Raw genomic sequence first — 20498 nt, 5'->3', positions numbered from 1 at the left:
TCGTATAACTTGCTAGGGTTATGGATATAATTGCCAGAACTGAGACTTAAACCGAGGTCTAACACTAATAACCAGAAAGCTATATTGCCTTTCAGTTCAACCCATTAATTTTCTTTAGTTCTTTAAGCAGCTTGGAATCCACCTAGATTCATTCTTTTTTGTACAGTTATGAAACAATATTCAAATCTGTGCTAAACCAGGGTATTCTTTCTCTGCTGAATTACCATTTCCAGTGAAAAGGAGATGCAAGGGGAACCCATTCTGCAGGGGAATCCAAGATGGTGTAGTGATCTCCATGCTAATCTAACATTCCCCACTGCTGCTCATTAAAATCCTCTAGTGGCTTCGTTGGTAAGAATTTGCATTTACATTGTGTGACAGAAAACTCAAAAAGACTGAAACTAGAAAGAAACTTCTCCCTCACATGACACACACCCAGAGCCAATAGTCAGGATTAACAGAGCAGGTACCTGAGTCATCAGGGACTCAGGCTCTTTCTATCTTGTTGCTCCATCATCTTCCCATGTGGCTTTATCACAGAGCTACTGGAATTCCATCTACTGGAGTCATCCTATATACACTCCAGCCAGCTGAGAGGAAGGAGGGCAGGAACACTTCAAAGAAACACGCAAACCTTTTGATGCTATCTTTTTGGCTGAGTACTTGGTAAGTGGCTCCACTTAGCTACGAGGGAAGCTGGTAAATGTCTTTTGTGCGGATGGCTAGGAGAATGTGCTAGCGGCAAATAGCAGTCTCTGCTACAGTGATTGCATCCTGCAATCCTGTTCATTGTGCATCTTTTCCTCATCATACTGTAAAATTTCAAAATGGCAGACGTTTTCTCTAACTCCCAGCACAGACACTGACATATTTTAGGCAACGTGTCATTTGTTCAACAAAACATTTTTTGTCTAGTTTTTATTTCCTGGTGACATTTAAAAAGTGATTTTAAAGTAGATATGATTAGGTACACCTGGTAAGACATGCTTGAAAGGCTACGTGCAAAATAAAATTTTCTATTTAAATCTTACTTCTCCCTTGATTTCCAATACATGAAGGCATATATTTCCAAGGATAGAGAGAAGGAAAGGAACTCGTGTTTAGAGGAAAGTCACAAAATACAGAAAAATCCCAAAACAAAAATGCAAAGGAAGTATAATAAATATAAGGATAAGTTACATAGAAAGAAAATTCCAACAAAAATCAACCTTAATTTTAAGCCAGAAAGAACATTTCAAAGAAGCCAGCAAATCAAACTACTACAGCAGGTAATTTGAAGAAGTATCTTTAGCTATAGTGTCATAGTTAAGAACTCTAGGCTTTGGAACCAAGTTAATTACATTTTTTCCTATTATTAGCTATTACTCCTACCAGTTGATCTCTGAGCTAAAATTTTCTCACTTGAAAAACAATATTCTTTCAGAATTGTTACAGTGAGAAAACCAAAATATTCATGAAGTATTTAGCACACGGTTTAGTGCAAGAAAATATTCTATATAAGGTAGTAATACCATCCTCATGAAGTATTTCATTTACAAAATTATTTTCCTTTCTCTCCCAAATCAAGTACTTCTTAGACATAAGATCTAGAAAATCATAGTCTTTTTGTTTTTCCCTTTCTAAACTTATGAGCAGATTACAGCTCTAGGGCTGGTCATACACATATTTTTTTAAAATTTCAGATTATATACTATCAATAAATTATCCCATCCACAAAATCTGTAATTCTAATTGTTTAAAATTCATTTATAGCAATATATGTCAAAATAAATCTCTACAGTCTTAACAAAAATAAAAATTTTGGTCTTCTATGACAGTAGCAGGTACTGAGGCAATTTGCATTTATGATATTCAATAATACCTGATTTTTCTCTAGAGGGGGAAGACAAACCACAGGTTAACACTTTGCCCTAATTAACAGGAAAGACTTCTTTTGCCCAGTTCTTGGATCCTCAGTGTGAATCCTCCCCATTTTCCTTCCAGATAGAATGTCACATATACTTCTATTTGGCACTTCTCAAAGAACACACAATTAGTTCTTCACAAGACTGTGAGCTTCTCTCAAGAGTGGGCACTAGATCTCAAGTCCCTTGTATCTTCTCTAGGTTATGGGACTTATTTTAGGTGGATGATCACATGCTCCTGAAAATGGGCCCCTCCCATAGCTATAAAAAATGAATCAAGAATCTTAGCTAGTTAGTTTTAGGGTAGGTCTTTGACCTTTTTCTTTTCTAATAAGACTAAGTTGGGGATAGAGTGGGAGGGAGTAATCGGAGAGCCTGAGAAATATTTTTTCTTTTTCTCTCTGATAAAAGGTTGAGAGCTGCCCTTACCACCTTGTTTGGGATGTATGAAGGTAAAATATTTGGAGCTGTGGCAGCCCATCTTGTGACCATGAGGCAACAGACACAGAAGAGCAACGCTGAAGCTGATGGAACACAGAAAAACAAGTCACTGAATGGACTCTCAGCACCTCCTATCACCAAAATTCTTATTAAGCTAAATGTCTTTATGGCTTAATCCACTGTTAGGTTTTCTCTCACTTGTAGCCAAAAGCACCTCAAGTACTATGTAACACTTTTTCCTCCAGAATGCCTCACTGGTTTATTATATCCACTGGTTCCTGTTTTGTTTGTCTATTCTTGATCATACAAAAATTATACCACCCCCCTTTATTACTGAGAATCCTAAATACTTAACTATACAGAGAGTACATTACTTTTATTTTACCTTGAGTGATTGCTGACTGTTTTTCTTAGGACTTTTCATTTTCTTCAAGTACTTTCGAATTTTGGTTTGCAGGCTCCTCTTATGAGTCTTCCTGCTCTTCCCTTCCCAATCTCTACTCTCTTCTTGCCTTTTATGACAGGTGCTTCTACCACCTGTCCACACTCAGGGCTCTGGTCCTGTGGTGAGAGTGGCACTACTGAAGACCTACACAGATCTGTTTCACAAAGAAGCAGGCTCTGGCTCAGGCAAGACCTGGCTACAATATAAGTTACAGTCGTAGGCACTAGTTGTTGCTGCATCTTAGTTTCAAAAGTGAGGAAACTTCAAGTCAGACCGTGGCTTCTTACTCTTTTAAGATTTGAAATTTCTGGGTGGTCTTTCTTGCTTCCAGACCTAGAGCTTAAGTTCTGGCTTACAAGTTCAGTGCACTTATCACTTTGTATTTCTGGTTCACCAAAATGCCTATAATGCTTTTGGACATAGATGTGCTTTAAAATTTTCTCAATTTTCTATTATTTTTCAATTCAAAGATCCCAAAATACCTATATCTAGGTATACCACAGACTAACATTTTAAAGCAAACATTTATGTCAATGAACAAAAGGAAAGATTTGTTGCTGTTGTTGTTACAACATAAAACTCTGTCATGTATAATTCATCAGTCAAAAGTCCTAAGTGAACAGCAGAGTTTGGATGAACAAAATAAGATCCATATAGCCTTCTGGATTAATGAGAGAGACTAGATTGGCAGCACTGCTCCTCCTTATGCTGACCGCCCCCCCCCCCACCCCCCCCGCCATTTCCTCAACTTTCAGATCAAAGGAAGAAGTGCTTCAGGCCTGTTTACAAAATAACATGCGCGCTACATAAAATAGATTCCATAAACCACTTTAAAATCCAGTCAGTTTAATATAAAATGTTTTTAATTGTTTTTGAAAACATTTAAAAAACAATTTTTGAGCACTTTCAATAAAAAAAGAGAACTGAAATGCTACTGCAATATTCAACTACTGTAGTTTCAGCAGGTACAACAGACAACAAAACACTGGGGAAATCTTGACTTTTTGCACTAAATGAAAACATGAAACAGGGTTTGTTTTTGTCATTTATGGTGTAGTAAAGCACATTATAGTACAAGACTCTTATATGAATCTCTGATGCACTGCACAAAAAAACACTTTCCTTCTTTTCAGTTCAAAAGTCAGTGCTTATTGCAATTATATGCAAAATTATTTACTTCATGAAGTCTTATCATGATAAACAGTATGCAAAATGTTTAAAACATCAAAACAATGAAAATAATCTGAGAAAAGAACATATTCAACAATAACTAAGCAGAATTAGTAAACATAAAAAAGTAAATAACTTGTGAATAACTATGTCTGTCTGGTTAACACTGAACCAGTTTCAATACAGCCAAGAAAAAAAAAAGTGGTTACAGGAATACCTAGTACTGTACAAGATAAGTCAATAACACTCATGCACATTTTGTGATCATGTATTAACATGGTGAAGCAAACTAAACTTAATTCTTCCTGCTGTAATATTCTCATGTAAGAGAATAAGAAATAGAAATATCTCATTGAGATTAATGCACATTGCTACATAAGACAATTTTATCTGTCACTTTGATGACATTTTGTCTTTTCATAATGAAACACATTTAAAAAGTTTAATCTGTGGACTGTATTGGTTGCATTTATCCTAAGAGATGTGCCTACCACAGGTTCAACAAATTTAGTGCAATATATGAACCCCAGAAAGTTTGCTGGACGAATTCAACCAAATTTAAAGTGTTTGCTGCAATACTGTACAGGGGGTTAAAAATCCTCCAGTCTTTATATTTTTATCAAAAAAGATTCCCATTATTTCTTATATTAGTAGGAAGCTAATAATGTAAACAAGGGATTAGAATGGCCTCAAAATCTCCTTTTCAGAGTATCTCATATAGAAAGGCTCCCATCATTTGTTAAAAGAAATCACACAGTTTCCTTTGGGTATTGCATACTTTGGTGTGCAGTAGTGCTGTGTCTCAATGTACAGTGAAGAAATAACTAGCATCAAGAAAAAATATCTAACAGATCATTAAATCAAGATAACAGCAAACACACAAATGTCAGTAACTAGGACATATCAATATATAAACCTCTGAGCCAACCCTAGCACCATTTATTTATCAAAATGTTAATATCCTACCTTGCAAATTTATTGAACAATGAAACCTTATTAAACTCTTCATCACATTTGTTAAATATTCATTGATTGCAGTCTTTTGATTGGCTTACTAATTAATTAAGGTAAAGGAAAGCTTAGTTAGGTTCAAGGTAGCAGAGCAATGGTTTAAGGACAACTTTAACAATTTAATGGCAAATTTTTAAGTCTATTTGAAACTAACCTTGAAACTCACTTAAATGGAGCTGTCAACTAGTGAGAAGACTTGTGTCAGCATGAAATTCATAAATAATTATTCACAAAACAAAATGGGAGCTATAAGAGAGAAACATTCTAAAACAAATCCTGAGTGCTTCTTTTTGCAATTGTGGTTATCACAATAAATAAATTAAGCATGTTATAAAATGCTCCTCTTCTTCAAGTACTATTAGATATCCCCTTTGTTTTATCAGAGATAAAGATTTGTGACTTCGGACCTTGGGTGGTGAAATGTTGTCTTTTCAGCTTTTTGTGTCATCTCTCTCCTGCTTGCTTGTGTTTCAAAAGGATCCCATGATCAAACTGCATTTCTATATTCAGGAGGAGTGAAGGAGCCAGTCACTAAATTGAGGACTTAAGAATACTATAAATAAAAACCTTCAAAATAAATCTTAAATAGAATTTAATATGTGCATACAGACATATTGTGATGAAACTAAGAAAATGCTTTTTAGTTTCCTTCTAAATTTTCCTATCTCAACTAACCAGATAATAAAAGATATTCTTCTAACATGCTTGCATTTATTCTATTAAATTACAACATTTTGCATTACTTACTTGCTTTGTTTACCTGTGTGTGTGTGTGTGTGTGTGTGTGTGTGTGTGTGTATGTGTGCACGCGCCTGCATGCGTGCGTGTCTCTGTGGTAGCTCCATATTAAAACTAACATTTTAAAAGAAGACTAATGCAAGGTCACAAATAAAAATGGCTACTAGTTTTTCCTTTTAATAATTTTAGTGCAGCTTTTGCTTTCCTTATATTAATATTTAATTTTCCATTATTTCCTATTTAAGCCCTTCGTTGTGGTGCAAATGGTACTGAAGTCCCAGAAAGTCCTACAGAGATTTTATTTTTTTCATTCTACAGTAGCTCTATGCTTCAAGCCTAAATACTTATAATAACCTGAATATTATCCCTGTTTCAAGGAAGACCTTCTTTTCTACAGTTCACCTTAGCTATGATTTCATACTTAAAAATATAATGCCAACAACAACAAAATATCCTATACCTAAAATCAATGGTTTCCTCTAAAATCTGTGCAGATCAACCGATGAAATAAAATGAACTTATACAAAATAAAGATCTAGACTGCTCTTGTAAAAGCTGGTTATTTTTTTGTTGACTAGCAAACAATGTGATTAAATGGGGAACATTACAAAATTTAAAACCTAATATTTGTTTTTCTACAGCCTACTCTTTTCAGAAACTTGGTAAGAACTGAGGCGAGTCTAACCATTTCCTACTGAAGAAGAAACCACTTCGGCAGCAAACTCTTTTTAAAATGTCACAATTAATAGTAAGTGTTTCTGCTGCGGGAGGCACTTCCATTAAGACAAATACAATACATATGTCTTTAGTTACAGTGTGCTACATATTATAAAACACAATTTAACCCAACATTTCAACAGTAGGATGGTCCTTGCTTTCTATCCATTCAAAACCTGATGAAGTCATAGAGCTCATGGAGTCACTGCAAATTTGTTGAAACAAGGGGTCATTCTTTAATTCTTCCAGTGTAGGTTCATCATCTTGTCCCTGCTGACGACCTGGATCAAACAGTAGATTTGGGTCTAGAGTGTTCAAATCGTTGATGCTGCCTGAGAGCTCAGAAGACAACCTGATGTCGCTAGAGAAGTCAGACGCAGGATTAGTGAGGTCAGATGCTACCTGACCTACTAGCTGCTGGCTGGTCTGCAAGCTGTCTCCACTCAACAGGTCTTTAACAGTGCTGCTGAAATCTAACTGTTGCTCTCCAATTTCTGATTGTGCTTGATTATCCCCAGGAGAAAAACTGATCTGATCGGTGCTATTACTTTTGGTGAGGTAAGATGGTGCTTGGAATTCATAAATAGAAGTGCTGGAATCGATCATATTCTGCGGATTGGCACTCGGAAAGACAGTGGACGTTTCCAAAATCTGAGTGAGATTCATCCGGGCGGTGTAATTGGAGGGCAGATTGTTCATGCCCAAACCTCTCACAGCATCATCATTGTCAGAATCAAGTTTACTCAACAAAACATTGGTTATTTTCTTACTGTTCGTTTGCTTTTGAAGGGCGTTTGGGAAGGCTGTTTGCATCATGACTGTCAATGGAACTGACTGACTTCTTTGAGCTATGTTGTTGGCACATGCATCTGTGTGGACATTTGTGAAAACATGAACTTCGGGGGTTACTGGACTTCCAAAGGGGGTCACATTGGATCGGGGGATATTAGATACTGGGTAGAGGGTGCTTCCACTAAGATTACGCTGGCGATGAACAGCAGGGCTCACACTCCGGCACCTGAAGTTGCTGCTGGCGGATGAATTAGTTCCTTTATTATCAAGAGGGGCAGGGACCGCAAAACCTTCCTGTTTGTTGGTGTGATTTACAGTGGCACCTTGATGCGGCACAGGAGAGACAGGAGTCAAACGACCAAAATGACCGTCATGATGTCTGGATTGAGACTGGTAGGACTGCCCAGGCACAGCGAAAGCGTGAGGTTTCCTGAAACGGTCCTCCACGAGTTCCTGATAGCTTGGGAGAATGCCATGGCCAGAAACAGATGAATTACCAACCCCGCTATACCCATTATTCATCCATTCAAGCTTGGTTTTGTCAGGGTGTGTGGCCATGGGTCTTTGCATCGGTTTCACAGGACTACTTGAGACAATGCTGGCATCATGATATGCCATACTGGAGCTTATTGGGGTAAATGCAAAAGGATTCCTGCATTCCACGGGGCTGGGAGGGACACTACTGCTGCAGTTAGAGTGTGGCGTACCGATAGGTGTGTGTCGGCTACTTCCCAAAGCACTATCCACAGGTGTCGTTTGGGCCAGCCTGGAGCAAGGGCTCTCCCGTGACAGACTCTGCGACCCGGCAATCATTTCAGATGTGGGGGTCGGGGTGGGGGTGGGGGTGGGAGTGGGGGTCGGGGTGGGGGTGGGGGTGTGGATTGGAGTGCCATTGCTATGAATTGGGTGATAGAAGTGGGTGCTGGAGGCGTGAGACGGCATTGGAGCTCCTGGAGTCACGGACTGACTCTGCAGGGTCATTCCCAAACAGTTACCGTAAGAATGAGAGTTGTTCATGGACATCTGCTGCTCCATGAGCACCAGCTCTTCCACAATACTATCCTGTGTAAGCTCATCGTCAAAAGGAAAGTAGCTTTCATTTGTTTGGGAAACAGAAGGCTCAAACTCCTTTAGTTCGGACTGTAGAGGTAACTGATCTGAAGACTGTGCTTGTATTTGATTCAAAGAAGATTCTTGGATCTGGCCATGCAGCTGCTGGGAATATGTGTCCTGTGGCATTCCTTCTAATTCCCAAACAGACTTCTCTAAGTCATTGATATCAGAGTGCTCGGGAATTGTCATAACACTGATATCTTGCTGTTGTTCACAGCCGGCAGATATAAACTCAGAATCCTTAGTGACCTGCTGCCACTCATTTGGATTAAAGCTGCCATCTGATTTTGAATCATTGTCCAAGAGAAAGACACTGCCTTCCAGCTTTACTTTGATATCTGGAGATGATGATGGTGTGGCTTGCTGTTCTGAAGCTGAATCGCTGGTAACAAGAGCAGAGGAATCCACGGGCTGACTTGACACTAGGTGTGAGCTGACATGTGTTGAGACCTTGCTGGAAATCTGAGCACCTGCTGCTGAGCTCTCTGTTTTCCCTGAATGTGGAACCTTTTGGTCCTTCTTAACACTGCCTGGTTTCTGACCTTCTGGGATAACTGCAGACAGCTGTTCCACAATTGGTTTCTTTATAGGAGGCACCTGGGACTCTTGCAGTGAAGAAGAGAGCCGCTTTCTTGGACTTTTAGTGCACAATTTAGGGTCTTTATTTATTGAGTCACCATTAGATGGTGAGCTGGTGCTGGTGAAAGTGAAGTTCTGGGTGGCAACTGAGAGAGTGACAGTGCTCTGATTATTGCCTGTTGAAGTGCCTGGTAGAATTTCATTACAGCGGTTTTTGCATTTGGTCCTCTGGTCACAGACCTTAGTTGCTTTTATTTCAACGACACCTTCATTGGAAGGTTTTTGTACTGCTCCATCTGTGTTACTTTTCTGTCCCGAGAGGGCACCAGGTGCTGTTCTGGGCATGTCGGTCCCGTCAGAGTTCTCTTGGCACTGTATCGGAGGCTCATCCGAAGACGTCTCAGGCTCCATTTTGACTTCCACGGCAGAGGGTCCCCCGGTGCTGCTGGTCTTGGATCCGGGAGACTGAAGTGAAACAACAGAACCATTCTTGATCTGTGGGATGGTCCGCGCTTCTTCTGTTGTTCCTGTAGCACTGTTTGCTGAGGCAGAATGTTTCAGAGGGGCACTGCTGCTGCTGGGTGTGAGGGATATCGCCGTCATTTTCACCACATTTAGAGAACTCATGTGTGAGGTGGGCACAACGGCGGTTTTGATGGGACTACTAGTGAAGAGGACAGTAGTCGGAGAGCGGATGGTGAGGGCACTGGTGCTGGCTGGCTTGGGTAAGATCTGAGGGTAGCGGTGCCGGGCAGAACGATCCCCGCCAGGGCTGGCCGGGACGTTCTGAGGAGTCTTTGGTGTCTGTTTCACAGACTGCATGTGCTGAGTGACCACCTGTACATTGAGGGGAAGAACTTTGCCATCAGAGGAGCTCATTGGACTTGGTGAAGTTACCAACTGCCTGGTCCGTTGGACCTGTTAAAAGGTGGAAGACAAAAATACCAGATTTATCAAGTCCAGAGTATGAACAGAAATTCATATAATTCATTAGTATCAAGGCGTTTTATACATGTAACGCTAAAAAGAAAAAAAAACAGTTCCTATGTTAGACAAGAATTCTTTTAGACCAGATAAATAAACACTACATGCAACACAGTGTAATATAGTTACCAAATACAATAATATATAAGAAGAATATTAAGATGTCAGTAAAAAACTTCACATTGCTAAAACAATGATTTTTTTAAGGAGGTTATAGGGAGCAGAGATAAAATCTGAAGAACTATCACAACTATTTAATATAGAGGTAACTAACTGGAATTTGTGCCAAGGTGACTCACTCACAGGGGAGACTATCTTATATGTAGACTGACCTTGGACATTACTAACAAACCACTGTGGATAAGGTCTCAGATAAAACTACCGCCTTCCCCAGTTCGCTGTATAATGATCAGTGCAAGAGAATGGTTCCCAGGTACTCCATGCTTTAATGACAGGATGATGACGATGATAATGATAAGAACAAGAAAAAAATAAGATACAAATATCTTTCTAATAGTATCACAAATAACAGCCTAAAATATCATCTTGCTTTAGCATGATACACTCTCATATTAAAAGCCTGTTCGTCATAACCTCAGTTGTGTGGGACAGGCAAGGAGTATACCAAGACCTCGATTTGTTGATAAGGAGAGAGACTCAGAGTAACTAAGAGACTTGCCCGAGGTCCTGTGTCCAGCAAGCCAGAGATGGGACTATATTAATGTTTTACCTCTACACATTACAATTTTGTTCTATCTGAATGATAAAAAGAAAAAAAAAAACACCCCAAAAAAGCCTGCATTTGTGACATCTTTGCTGAGCGAGAGATGAAACAACTCTGAAAATGACTCATCTCCTATGTAAAGCTCTGAGTGATCATGCGCAAACTTATGTGTCTTGTAATTTCACTTCTGTTTATAGCTTATTTTGTAGACAACAACGTATATCCTGAATAAAAGACAACCGACTGAAGTGAAATCTTTGTGTGGTCACAAACTCAGTTTATACCTGAATTTCTACCTCTGCTTGCCTCCTCCTCCTGCGCTACTTTTAATTAAACAACGGACTTCCCACCATCCCAGTCAGGCCAAATGCTGTTTAATGATATTACCGGAATGGGACTAGGGACAGCTGCCACGACGATACCGATAGGTTGAGGAGAGAGGATTGCAGGGTTCCCATTAGAGAGATTAGTCACTCCATTGCTTGCCGCGCCTTCTGATTTTTTTGCTGAGGATTCTCCTGGCAAAGGGGATTGTAGTTTCTGTTCTTGCTGTTTCTTCTGGATTTTCCGTTGCAGTTGCTGTTTAGCGTCAATAGGAGATGGCAGAGTCTTCACTTGAGGCTGAAAGGAATTACTTTCAGCAGTAGGTATAAAAGCAGAAGGCTGGGTAATTCCTTTAATTCCTGAAAATAAACAGAAAGGAGAGCGTAAATACTCTTTAGAGAAGGCAGTTACAGTTCAATTTCTTTGATTATGTAGCCATCTACTGGACAAAGCAACAAACCCAGGACATTTTAACTCACAACTTCTTTACAAAGCATTAACATTACACTTACAGTTGCCAATATGGTTTTAACTGAACCTTAAAATATGGCTCAGCTTGGTAGTTAAATCAGCAATAACAGATGAAGATTTTGAAAAGAATAGTAGCTATATCACTAATGTGCAGAAGTTAAGACAAGTCAGTGCCAAGCTAACATGTTTTACATTTTATCAGTAGATGTCAGAAAATCTCCTTCCCCTCTTCTCTAATTAAGAAATTCATGTATTTTTATGATTTTAATATTCAGCCCACAAGGGGCACTCAATACATATTTGCAGAAACCATCTATATCTTAGGAAAAAATGCACAGGGAAAACAAGTCTTTAATTCCACAAGAATTTCATAAAAATAGGTACTACAGTTTTAACTGATACAATTATATCAGTATGACTTAGGAGAAATTAAGCAGACTTTCTTAGAAGACTGAGGTTAATAAAGCCTAAAAAAAGGGTCTCCGAGGAAACTTTTTCAAGCAGTAGTAAGATGAAACACTGAGAAAAAGGAATGATAAAATAAGCACGGGATAAATTTTAAGAAAAACTGATTATGTAATAAAATTAATTTTTCAAAAGCTCATTTCACATCTAGGGAGTGGCATTAAGATCAACAGAAAGGGAGCAGAGTCAGAAAGAAGAGTGGAGGGAGGCCAGGGGAGGACACCCCGTCCTGAGGGCACGCCCTGCCCTTCCCTTCCCCAGACGGTTCTGCTTTTCATCTTGTGAACAGCGACAGCCTGGTGAGTGGGAGACGGGAAGGAGAGAAAGTGGCTGTAAACTCTCACCCACACACTCATTTCTCAACAATCTCTCATTTTCTGACCTTCCCTTAATCACCTAAGTACTATTTTTTTCCCTCAAATCCAACTCAAATCGCACTGCTCCCATGCAACCCGCAGCCTCGGCTCTGGCTGCTCAGCACCTGCACCCCAAGAGCCTCTGCCAACCGCCCAAAGCTCTCTGTCTGATGCCTCCTGCCAGGGTTTCTGGACAGGAACGGGTTCCAAGCAGCTGACTTAAAAAAGGACATCTGTAATACAACCTGTTCTTAATACAGAGACTATAAAAAACCAGATTCACCTTCAAAGGATGAAGATTATTCACTACAAAAGGTATTTTTAAAAGTGGCAGTGGCTGAGAACAAAATTGCGGGAGATGTAAAATACTGAGTAATGACACAGCTGTTAAAAGAACAGCCTCCCAAGCTACTTTCAAAAAGTTACAAATGTCTAAATTATATATTATCTATTTATACAAATGTCTATTTATATGATTGTCAGTGTTTTCATTTATAGAATATACCCTTCTTCACATTTACGCCTTAAAAATCCATTAATTCAACATTCTTTTTTCAGTCAGCCTATGAGAATAATAAGGGAAACAAGAAGACAGACGTTTCTTTACCCTATGATATCTCCTAAATCCTCAATGTGTTCCTCTTCTGGGTGTCAGCAGGGGTAGGAGAAAGGGAACACTGAAAGTTGAAGGGCCCATATCTTTTTTTCAACCTGTTTTGCCAGAAGCTAGGAACAGTCTTATGAAAAGGAGTAACCTTGGTTTTGGAGACAGACAAATCAGTATTCAAATTCTGGCTCCACGACTCATCTGACTATGGACAAATAGTCAGATGGACTTAACTTCCCTTAGCGTTAGTCTTCTGATCTTTAAAATGGGAATAAATATCATGTATCTTACAGGATTGCCGTGGGAATAAATGAGGTAACAGATGTGAACTAACTAGCTACATAAGGCTGCTCATGCACTCTTCAATTTGAGTCATCCAGTTTAACTGAGATAGGAAAAATTATGAGACTCTTGTAAAAGGCTATTTTGGTCATACTGATGGTCCTCAAACGACAAAAAAAAATGACAGAACAGAACAATCTCACATGCATACCACAAATGCTGAAAGCTTCTTAAACATAGAGGAAAAGGAGTCCTTACTAAAATAATGAAGTTAAGATAAAAAAGTAAAGTTATTCAAGAGTATAATTATAGTCCTCACTGTGATAAATCTACTGTTTCACATTAATAAATTTTTTAAAAAGAAGTTATAATTTCCTAGAGTAATAACAAAATTTATTCACTCTTTCTTAGGTTATTTAAGTATGACCAAAATAAGACATTTAAAAATTTCATGAAAACAGGTACTTTATACAGCTATTAACTTACAAGGGAGTCATTATTCTAATGATATTGCCAGTCCTCAAACTGTCAATTCTAGAGTTCCTATCTGAATAAAAATAGCCATTTGAATGCATATTTAAAAAGTCACTCTTGTTATTTCATAATAATGCTTCATTCACTTGATTTACTTTTTGTTAGACTAGGTACCTTTCACATTGTCCAAAGATCATTTCATTTATAAGTATTAGTTTTGGGGACAGGAGTCTCAGCAAGTAATTTAAAAACTTAACCTTACTATTTACTTGTAATATTTATCAATTTAGAAACACATATATACTTAAAAGTGCACATACATACTTAAAAGTGCACATACATATATTCTTTAAACTTTAAAATAGCAATGGAAAAATGAATGAAATAACAACTGGCAAAGCATAATGGTTTCATATTTAAGCAGATCAACATACAAAACTGTAACTTAAAATTTATCATGAAATTATTATTATTATTTTCGGTAACTCAATAAGCCCATCTGAATTTAGTATTAAATGAAGAGTGAACATATACAAATAGTAAAAAGAGAAAGAAGTTTTATGGCTAAACTCTTCGTTTACCACCAACTCTAGATGTAGTAATGCCCTGTCAGTTTCAGCTTGTTAACAACTTTGTACCTGGTGGTGCTGCTGCCATTACAGTAAGCGCTGCCATCGACTTGGTGCCTATATAGTGACTTTTTACAAGGAAGCGGGCTAATTCCAAGACCGTGTCAAATGGCTGGCTTAACACCTTCTGGGCCCACTCACAGACAAGACGGCAAGCAGAAGAGATAACTTCTTCATCAATGTTCTGAAGCTGCCCAGAAGGTTCAGCGCCTTCCAACTAAACAGAAGAAAAAGGAAAAAAAAAAAAAAAGACTTATAAAAAGAAAGTTCAGAGAAATTAAATTGAAGCACACTCAAGATACATAGGAAGTGAGTGAGTGAAAGTCACTCAGTTGTGTCTGACTATTTATGACCCCAAGGACTGTAGCTCACCAGATTCCTCTGTCCATGGAATTCTTCAGGCAAGAATACTGGAGTGGGTTGCCATTTCCTTCTCCAGGGGATCTTCTTGACACAGGGAGTGAACCTGGTCTCCTGCACTGTAGGCTGATTCTTTACTGTATATACCACCAGTGAAGCCCCTTAATCAGAAGATATAATCTAAACCTGTCAGGTCAAAGCAGTACTAAGTGACTGGTGCTGGCAGGCAGAAAAGTAGATCCTTGCAAATACGAGTCCTATGCCTGTACCTACTGGTGCATAGCCATCAGCAGCATTGTGAATATAACATCTAAACATATGTTGTTAAACATACATGAAGAATAACAGATCTGAATTTTTCTAAAAGCCTTTTCTAACATCAAGAAAACAAACTATGCCATGAACTATATTTTCTCTTCTGAAAACATTCGTTCTATACATGTTACTCTGTAGCTCAAATTTTCCATTTGACAATATACACCATGGATAGATCTACAAATCAGTAACTTTAGATCCATCTTTTTTCCCCTTAATTTCAAGAAATAAATAATGTAAGTACATGTGAAATAAGTAATATATGCTAACAGTTTCCAGCCATTGTTGAGTTTTTTGACTTGTTTATTTAGTAAAAGGCGCAGTTCCTGGTCCCTGGTTTGATCCAAATGAGACTAGGTAGTATGCATTTCAATGTTGATAATTAAGGTACAATTTTACTTGGGATTCCCTGGTGGCTCAGCTGGTGAAGAATCCACCTGCAGTGTAGGAGACCTGGGTTCAATTTCAGGGTTGGGACGATGCCCTGGAGAAGGGAACAGTTTACCCACTCCAGTATTCTGGCCTGGAGAATTCCATGCACCGAATAGTCCAAACACATGACTGCTGTTTGTTTATATATCCAAATGAGACTATGTAGTATGCATTTCCATGTTGATAATAAGGTACAATTTTACTTATTAAAAATAAAAGGCAGAAATTCTTACCCCATCTCCAGTTTTGTGAAAATCAAGATTGGGCAGTGTTGGCATATGAACAAAAGCTTTTTTTCTTAGTCCACTGTAGCAATATGTAATAAATGGTCAAGGTCTAAAGTACTCTACATTAAATTAACTGTTTATATAGTTAGCACTTGGAAAGCAATCATATATGAAATGAGAATAAAATCGGCCTGAGGCACCATCTACTTTCTGAGTTCTTCAGGAAGAGTCTTTAATATTAGAAACTCAGGACACCTTTACTCTCTTGAAACTGCAACAGTTCTTATAGAATATTACCATCTTAAAGGAAACAAAATGGTTCTCATCTGGTATATATTTTATGAATAAATGTTCCTAATAAGCTGTGCCAGCCACCAGTAACAAACAGGTCAGAAGGAAAGGAATATCCAGATGGAAACCTGGCAGAGAGAAGGGAAACTCTAGCCAGGGCACAGGGACAAAAACAACTCTTAAGAGTGTCACAAGGGCTTTAACCTTTTCACTTCTCTTTTTCCACTGAAACACACAGGATTATCACCTGTAACATGCCAATGACACACCAAGACATTTTTGTTTGCACTCAGGAAACAAGACCTGGTCGTGCAACAAACAGTTAAAGAGCACCTGCCTGGAGTCATTTTAGAAAAGCAGCCTCTCCCCTTCCCCTTCTCATCTCCTCCACAGAAGAATTTTCATGCTTTGAAAGAGACTCACAGCTAAGCAGAGAGAAATGATGTATTTCTAATAGGATTTCTAACCCTCCATGTGACAATCTTCTTCCAAGGGTAGGAAGAACTTTAGTCTTAATTTTAATTTCCTTACTTCTGTTTGCTCCTATGGGGCCTTTTCTATGCCCTGGTTTTAACTTTAAAACAGCCTTTAGATGACTGTATGAAAAACAGTTTAAAGATAACACTAATCCTCCAGGTCAAGTTCCACAAGAAATTTTTTTGAATGTTGTATATATTGCCAGGGAGAACCCTATGTTTCTAAGGTAGAGGAAGGAAAGATGATAAGCTAACATCTTTTTCCATTTTTATTGATATAATTTTCAAGTGCTGTCCTATGGTATACCTTGATAATCCTCATTACTAAGGAAAAGAAGATCAAACCATTAAGGACACATTACAGTGACAGAGAAAGGTGAGATCTATCACAATCCTAATAACCACCATTTGTTATTGCAGTGTGATAAATAGCTGGGAGAATAACATTTAAAATTATTCTAAGTACTTTTGGGTTGTTTATATTTGTTGACTTTAATTTATTTCTAAATATAGTTGCTAGTTGAACTACAACAGCAGATGTTCAGTAATAAGTGATAACTTAAAGAGATCACTGAAAATCAAACTGGTAAAGGATATTTAGATTTGCCTCTTGTGCCCAGACGACGTGCCTTCATGTTTGGAAAGACATTTTTCATAATCTTCCCGAAGTCAGCAGCACTTAATGGATGGTAACCAAGATTGTCACAATAGCTCCTGCAAGAGAAGGAGGGATCAATTTAGAGAGCAACAGAACTCAGGATAATATTAGCACAGTGTCATTTCAGTCAAATCTGACCCTTACGACAAAGTGAAGAAACACATCTTCAAGTCATTCACTACAATTTTCACTGACTCATGTTCATCCTTCTTTAAAGACTAACTCAGGCTTAGTTTGTTTCATCCTCAGGGCATACAGTGTTACTGCTTTTAACTGCAGAAACTAACACTCAACCAGTTGGGCTCTATGTTTCCACATATGTCTCAAGCTCATATACTGGAATAATTTCCAATGTAAACATTATGGGTGTCAGACAGAGACAAGACTACCACTATATGGTTTAGATTACAAGCATGATATATTATGATTAAAGGAACCTTAGGGATCATCTATACCAACACTCTCATTTTATCAGTAAGGGAAAAAATGAAGGCACAGTGTTCTCATCCCTACCACTCCTATTAATGCCAAGAAAAATGTACTTAATAAGGCAGTAACTTAAAGTTGGGACCAGGGAAACAAGCCAAGTCTTAACTACTACTAGAATCAGGTACTCTGGCTTTCTCTACAGCTGCCAGTCCTAGGTAGAAGACCAATTCCTCCTTCACCAGATCAGCAGCAGGAAAAGGTCATTTCCTGTTGGCCTTTGGGAGAACCACTAACAAAGGCATACCAAAGAGGGAGTCAGAGGAATTGCAAAAGGACTCAGTTAAATCTCCCTGCTCACTCCCCATTTCAGAATCAACCAATATAGCTTCTTGATGAAGAAGTCATGTGGTAGAGATCCAAGGAGAGATGTTTAGGATAAACAAGAAAATCCACTAGAATGGGCAGCATATAGTGGTAACTGGGACTTGAGTTCTTGTAGTGCATGGTTGAATATGCTGGCAACATCTTTGAAGTGACCTGAACTTGGAAGTCAAATTGGTAGAGACTCAGGAGAAGGATGGGAGCCTCAACAGAGAGAATGGGTAGGTCTGAAGACTGGTGTTTTTCTTGCTCGTACCCTCCCTGTTGCAGCACCGAGCACGCCCACTCATGTAGTGGGTGGGGCTGAGGGGAAGGAGCGGAGGTGCCTAGCAGATGCATTCTCAACAACGCTGAGGAGCAGGGAGAAGGGAAAGGAGCTGACAGGTACTGCAAATTCCCTCTATAAGGAATACTAGACACATCACATTTAAGCTGAGACTAAATGTGATACTCCAAGTGGTTCAGGGGCCAAGGTTTAAAGCGCAAAGTGAAGCAATGACTTTTTTGGGGAGCTGACAATTCAAATATATGAACTGCATCAAATCATAACCATTTCACTAGCAAATGAAATCAGTCATCTTTATGATTTAAACGAGCACAGAAAGAAAATGTGAATGAGCTCTTTTACAACGGAGGGCCTTGATACTTGCTTCCTCTACCTGGAATATTCTCTTACCCTTCAAGTTCCAGACTGGGATGGCTTTGAAAGGGTCTCTTCTGTCTCCCCTATCCAAAGCAGCGCTCTTCTGCCATGCCCTCACCACCTTCCTTATCTGTGCACTTTGTATCTTTTATTCTCCTAGCTTTCAATTATGTAACAGCTAATTTATTTGTTGTTTGTCTCCTCCATTAGAATGTAAGTTCAACCAGGGCAGTGACCATGTCTATCTGGTTCACCACTGTATTCTTAGAACAAGGAACAAGACTGAAGAGTCACATTAAACCTTAATATGACATAACTTTATATGACTTTAAATATGACTTAGTAAGCATGTCATATTTAAAATGACAAGAAACCTTAAAAAAACACATTGAAGCAATGTGCAAATGAAGCAAAAAAAGAAAATAGTGCCCACTGGCTCCTATGACAGCACTGGCAGGTGGGCCTAAAAAACCTGAAATCATATAAAGAGAAAGAAATGAGTCTAATGAGAGATATAATATCCATTCTATCCTCCTTTTGTGACTGAGGTTTTGATGTTTTTTCCACTGTATTAGTACACTAAAGTTCTTTACTTTGGCAGAAGGGGTAGGCAGAAGGTTGGCAAAGCTAAGAGTCAGGATGGCCGATGCAAAATTTGCTTGTCAAACTGAACTAATCCTGAGTATGATTTCAGAATGTGACCATCCAGTTTCATCTGGTTTTTGACTCTTATTTATGCCACTAAAAGAGGGGAATTCACTGGGAGAATAAAATTTTAAAACAATGAACTTACCTTTAAAATATTGTTTAGCAGATAAATGTAAAACGTACTTTGGAGACATATAAACAGCTCAAATTATACCTTCTGAATCAAACAGAAGGCAATGTTGGGTATAAAACTACTTATGATTCAACACTACATTTTGAAATCTTACACATCAAAGAGAAAACACAGTGCCTCAATCTGAAAGTAACAATAACAACACCTGAACAGGTCATCAATTTCTTTGTGAAGTGAATTCAGAAGGTTGTATAGTTCAACTTACTGCCAGGTATGGAAATAGCTATCCTCAAATGGGTATCTGAGTACTTTGCCTGAGAAAGAGAGCTTTAGATTGTGGGGTGGTCTAACCAATCTTCAGTGGTTCTAATTACCAAAGAAAAAGAATTTCATTATTACAGTCTCTTCCCTACTGAGAAGTTCCAGATATTCAATGGCTCTTTAATATATCAATAATTAAGTATTTACAGGCTCCTCTGTCCAGGGAATTCTCCCAGCAAGAATACTGGGCTGGGTAGCCATTCCCTTCTCCAGGGGTTCTCCCTGACCTGGGGATCAAACCTGGACCTCCTCCTGCATTACAGGCAGATTCTTTGCTGTCTGAGCCATTTACAGGCTATCCTACTTATTCATAGTTTTGAAACCAGGGCTATATAACACACCACAGGTCATTCCAGGTCATGTCAAGATCTTGGTTAGTTTATATCTTGTTTTCCTGCTTCATAACTTTAACTGCAGTTTGATCAAGCAAGATATGGTGTCAATTAACACCTAACTCAGCATCAGATTATATTTATGCAGGGCTCAAGAAACGGGGAAGGCACAGAGAATATCCTATTCACAGGATAACTAACAGTCTAATGCCATTCTTGAAATCAGATTTTTCTTTTGTTTTACCTTTTTTTAAAAATATGGTTTACAGACTTTGAAATTAAACCTAACATTTATTTTTTTTTCCATTTATTTTTATTAGTTGGAGGCTAATTACTTTACATCATTGCAGTGTTTTTTGTCATACATTGAAATGAATTAGCCATGGATTTACATGTATTCCCCATCCCGGTCCCCCCTCCCACCTCCCTCTCCACCCGATCCCTCTGGGTCTTCCCAGTGCACCAGGCCTGAGCACTTGTCTCATGCATTCAACCTGGGCTGGTGATCTGTTTCACCCTAGATAATATACATGTTTCGATGCTGTTCTCTTGAAACATCCCTCCCTCACCTTCTCCCAGAGTCCACAAGTCTGTTCTATACATCTGAGTCTCTTTTTCTGTTTTGC

The 20498-nt window shown here is 38.6% G+C and overlaps 1 protein-coding gene across 4 annotated transcripts in view; it reads right to left on the bottom strand.

The window, feature by feature from the left end:
• Nucleotides 1-3619: 3619 nt before the first annotated feature.
• The window catches only part of RFX7 (regulatory factor X7), a 141378-nt gene continuing 124499 nt past the window's right edge, over nucleotides 3620-20498 (bottom strand). For all 4 annotated transcript variants that reach the window (XM_070469242.1, XM_070469240.1, XM_070469243.1 and 1 more), the window contains exons 6-10: nucleotides 16925-17041; nucleotides 15567-15651; nucleotides 14236-14443; nucleotides 11006-11301; nucleotides 3620-9828 (exon numbers count right to left, since the gene is read on the bottom strand). In XM_070469242.1, the coding sequence (XP_070325343.1) occupies nucleotides 6550-9828; nucleotides 11006-11301; nucleotides 14236-14443; nucleotides 15567-15651; nucleotides 16925-17041 (3985 nt within the window). In that variant the 3' untranslated portion in view covers nucleotides 3620-6549. The remainder of the gene's footprint in view (nucleotides 9829-11005; nucleotides 11302-14235; nucleotides 14444-15566; nucleotides 15652-16924; nucleotides 17042-20498) is intronic.

Source organism: Odocoileus virginianus, chromosome 6 (assembly GCF_023699985.2).
Source record: "Odocoileus virginianus isolate 20LAN1187 ecotype Illinois chromosome 6, Ovbor_1.2, whole genome shotgun sequence".
In the NCBI taxonomy this organism is placed as follows: domain Eukaryota; kingdom Metazoa; phylum Chordata; class Mammalia; order Artiodactyla; family Cervidae; genus Odocoileus; species Odocoileus virginianus.
This window is presented reverse-complemented; position numbering and strand designations above follow the sequence as displayed.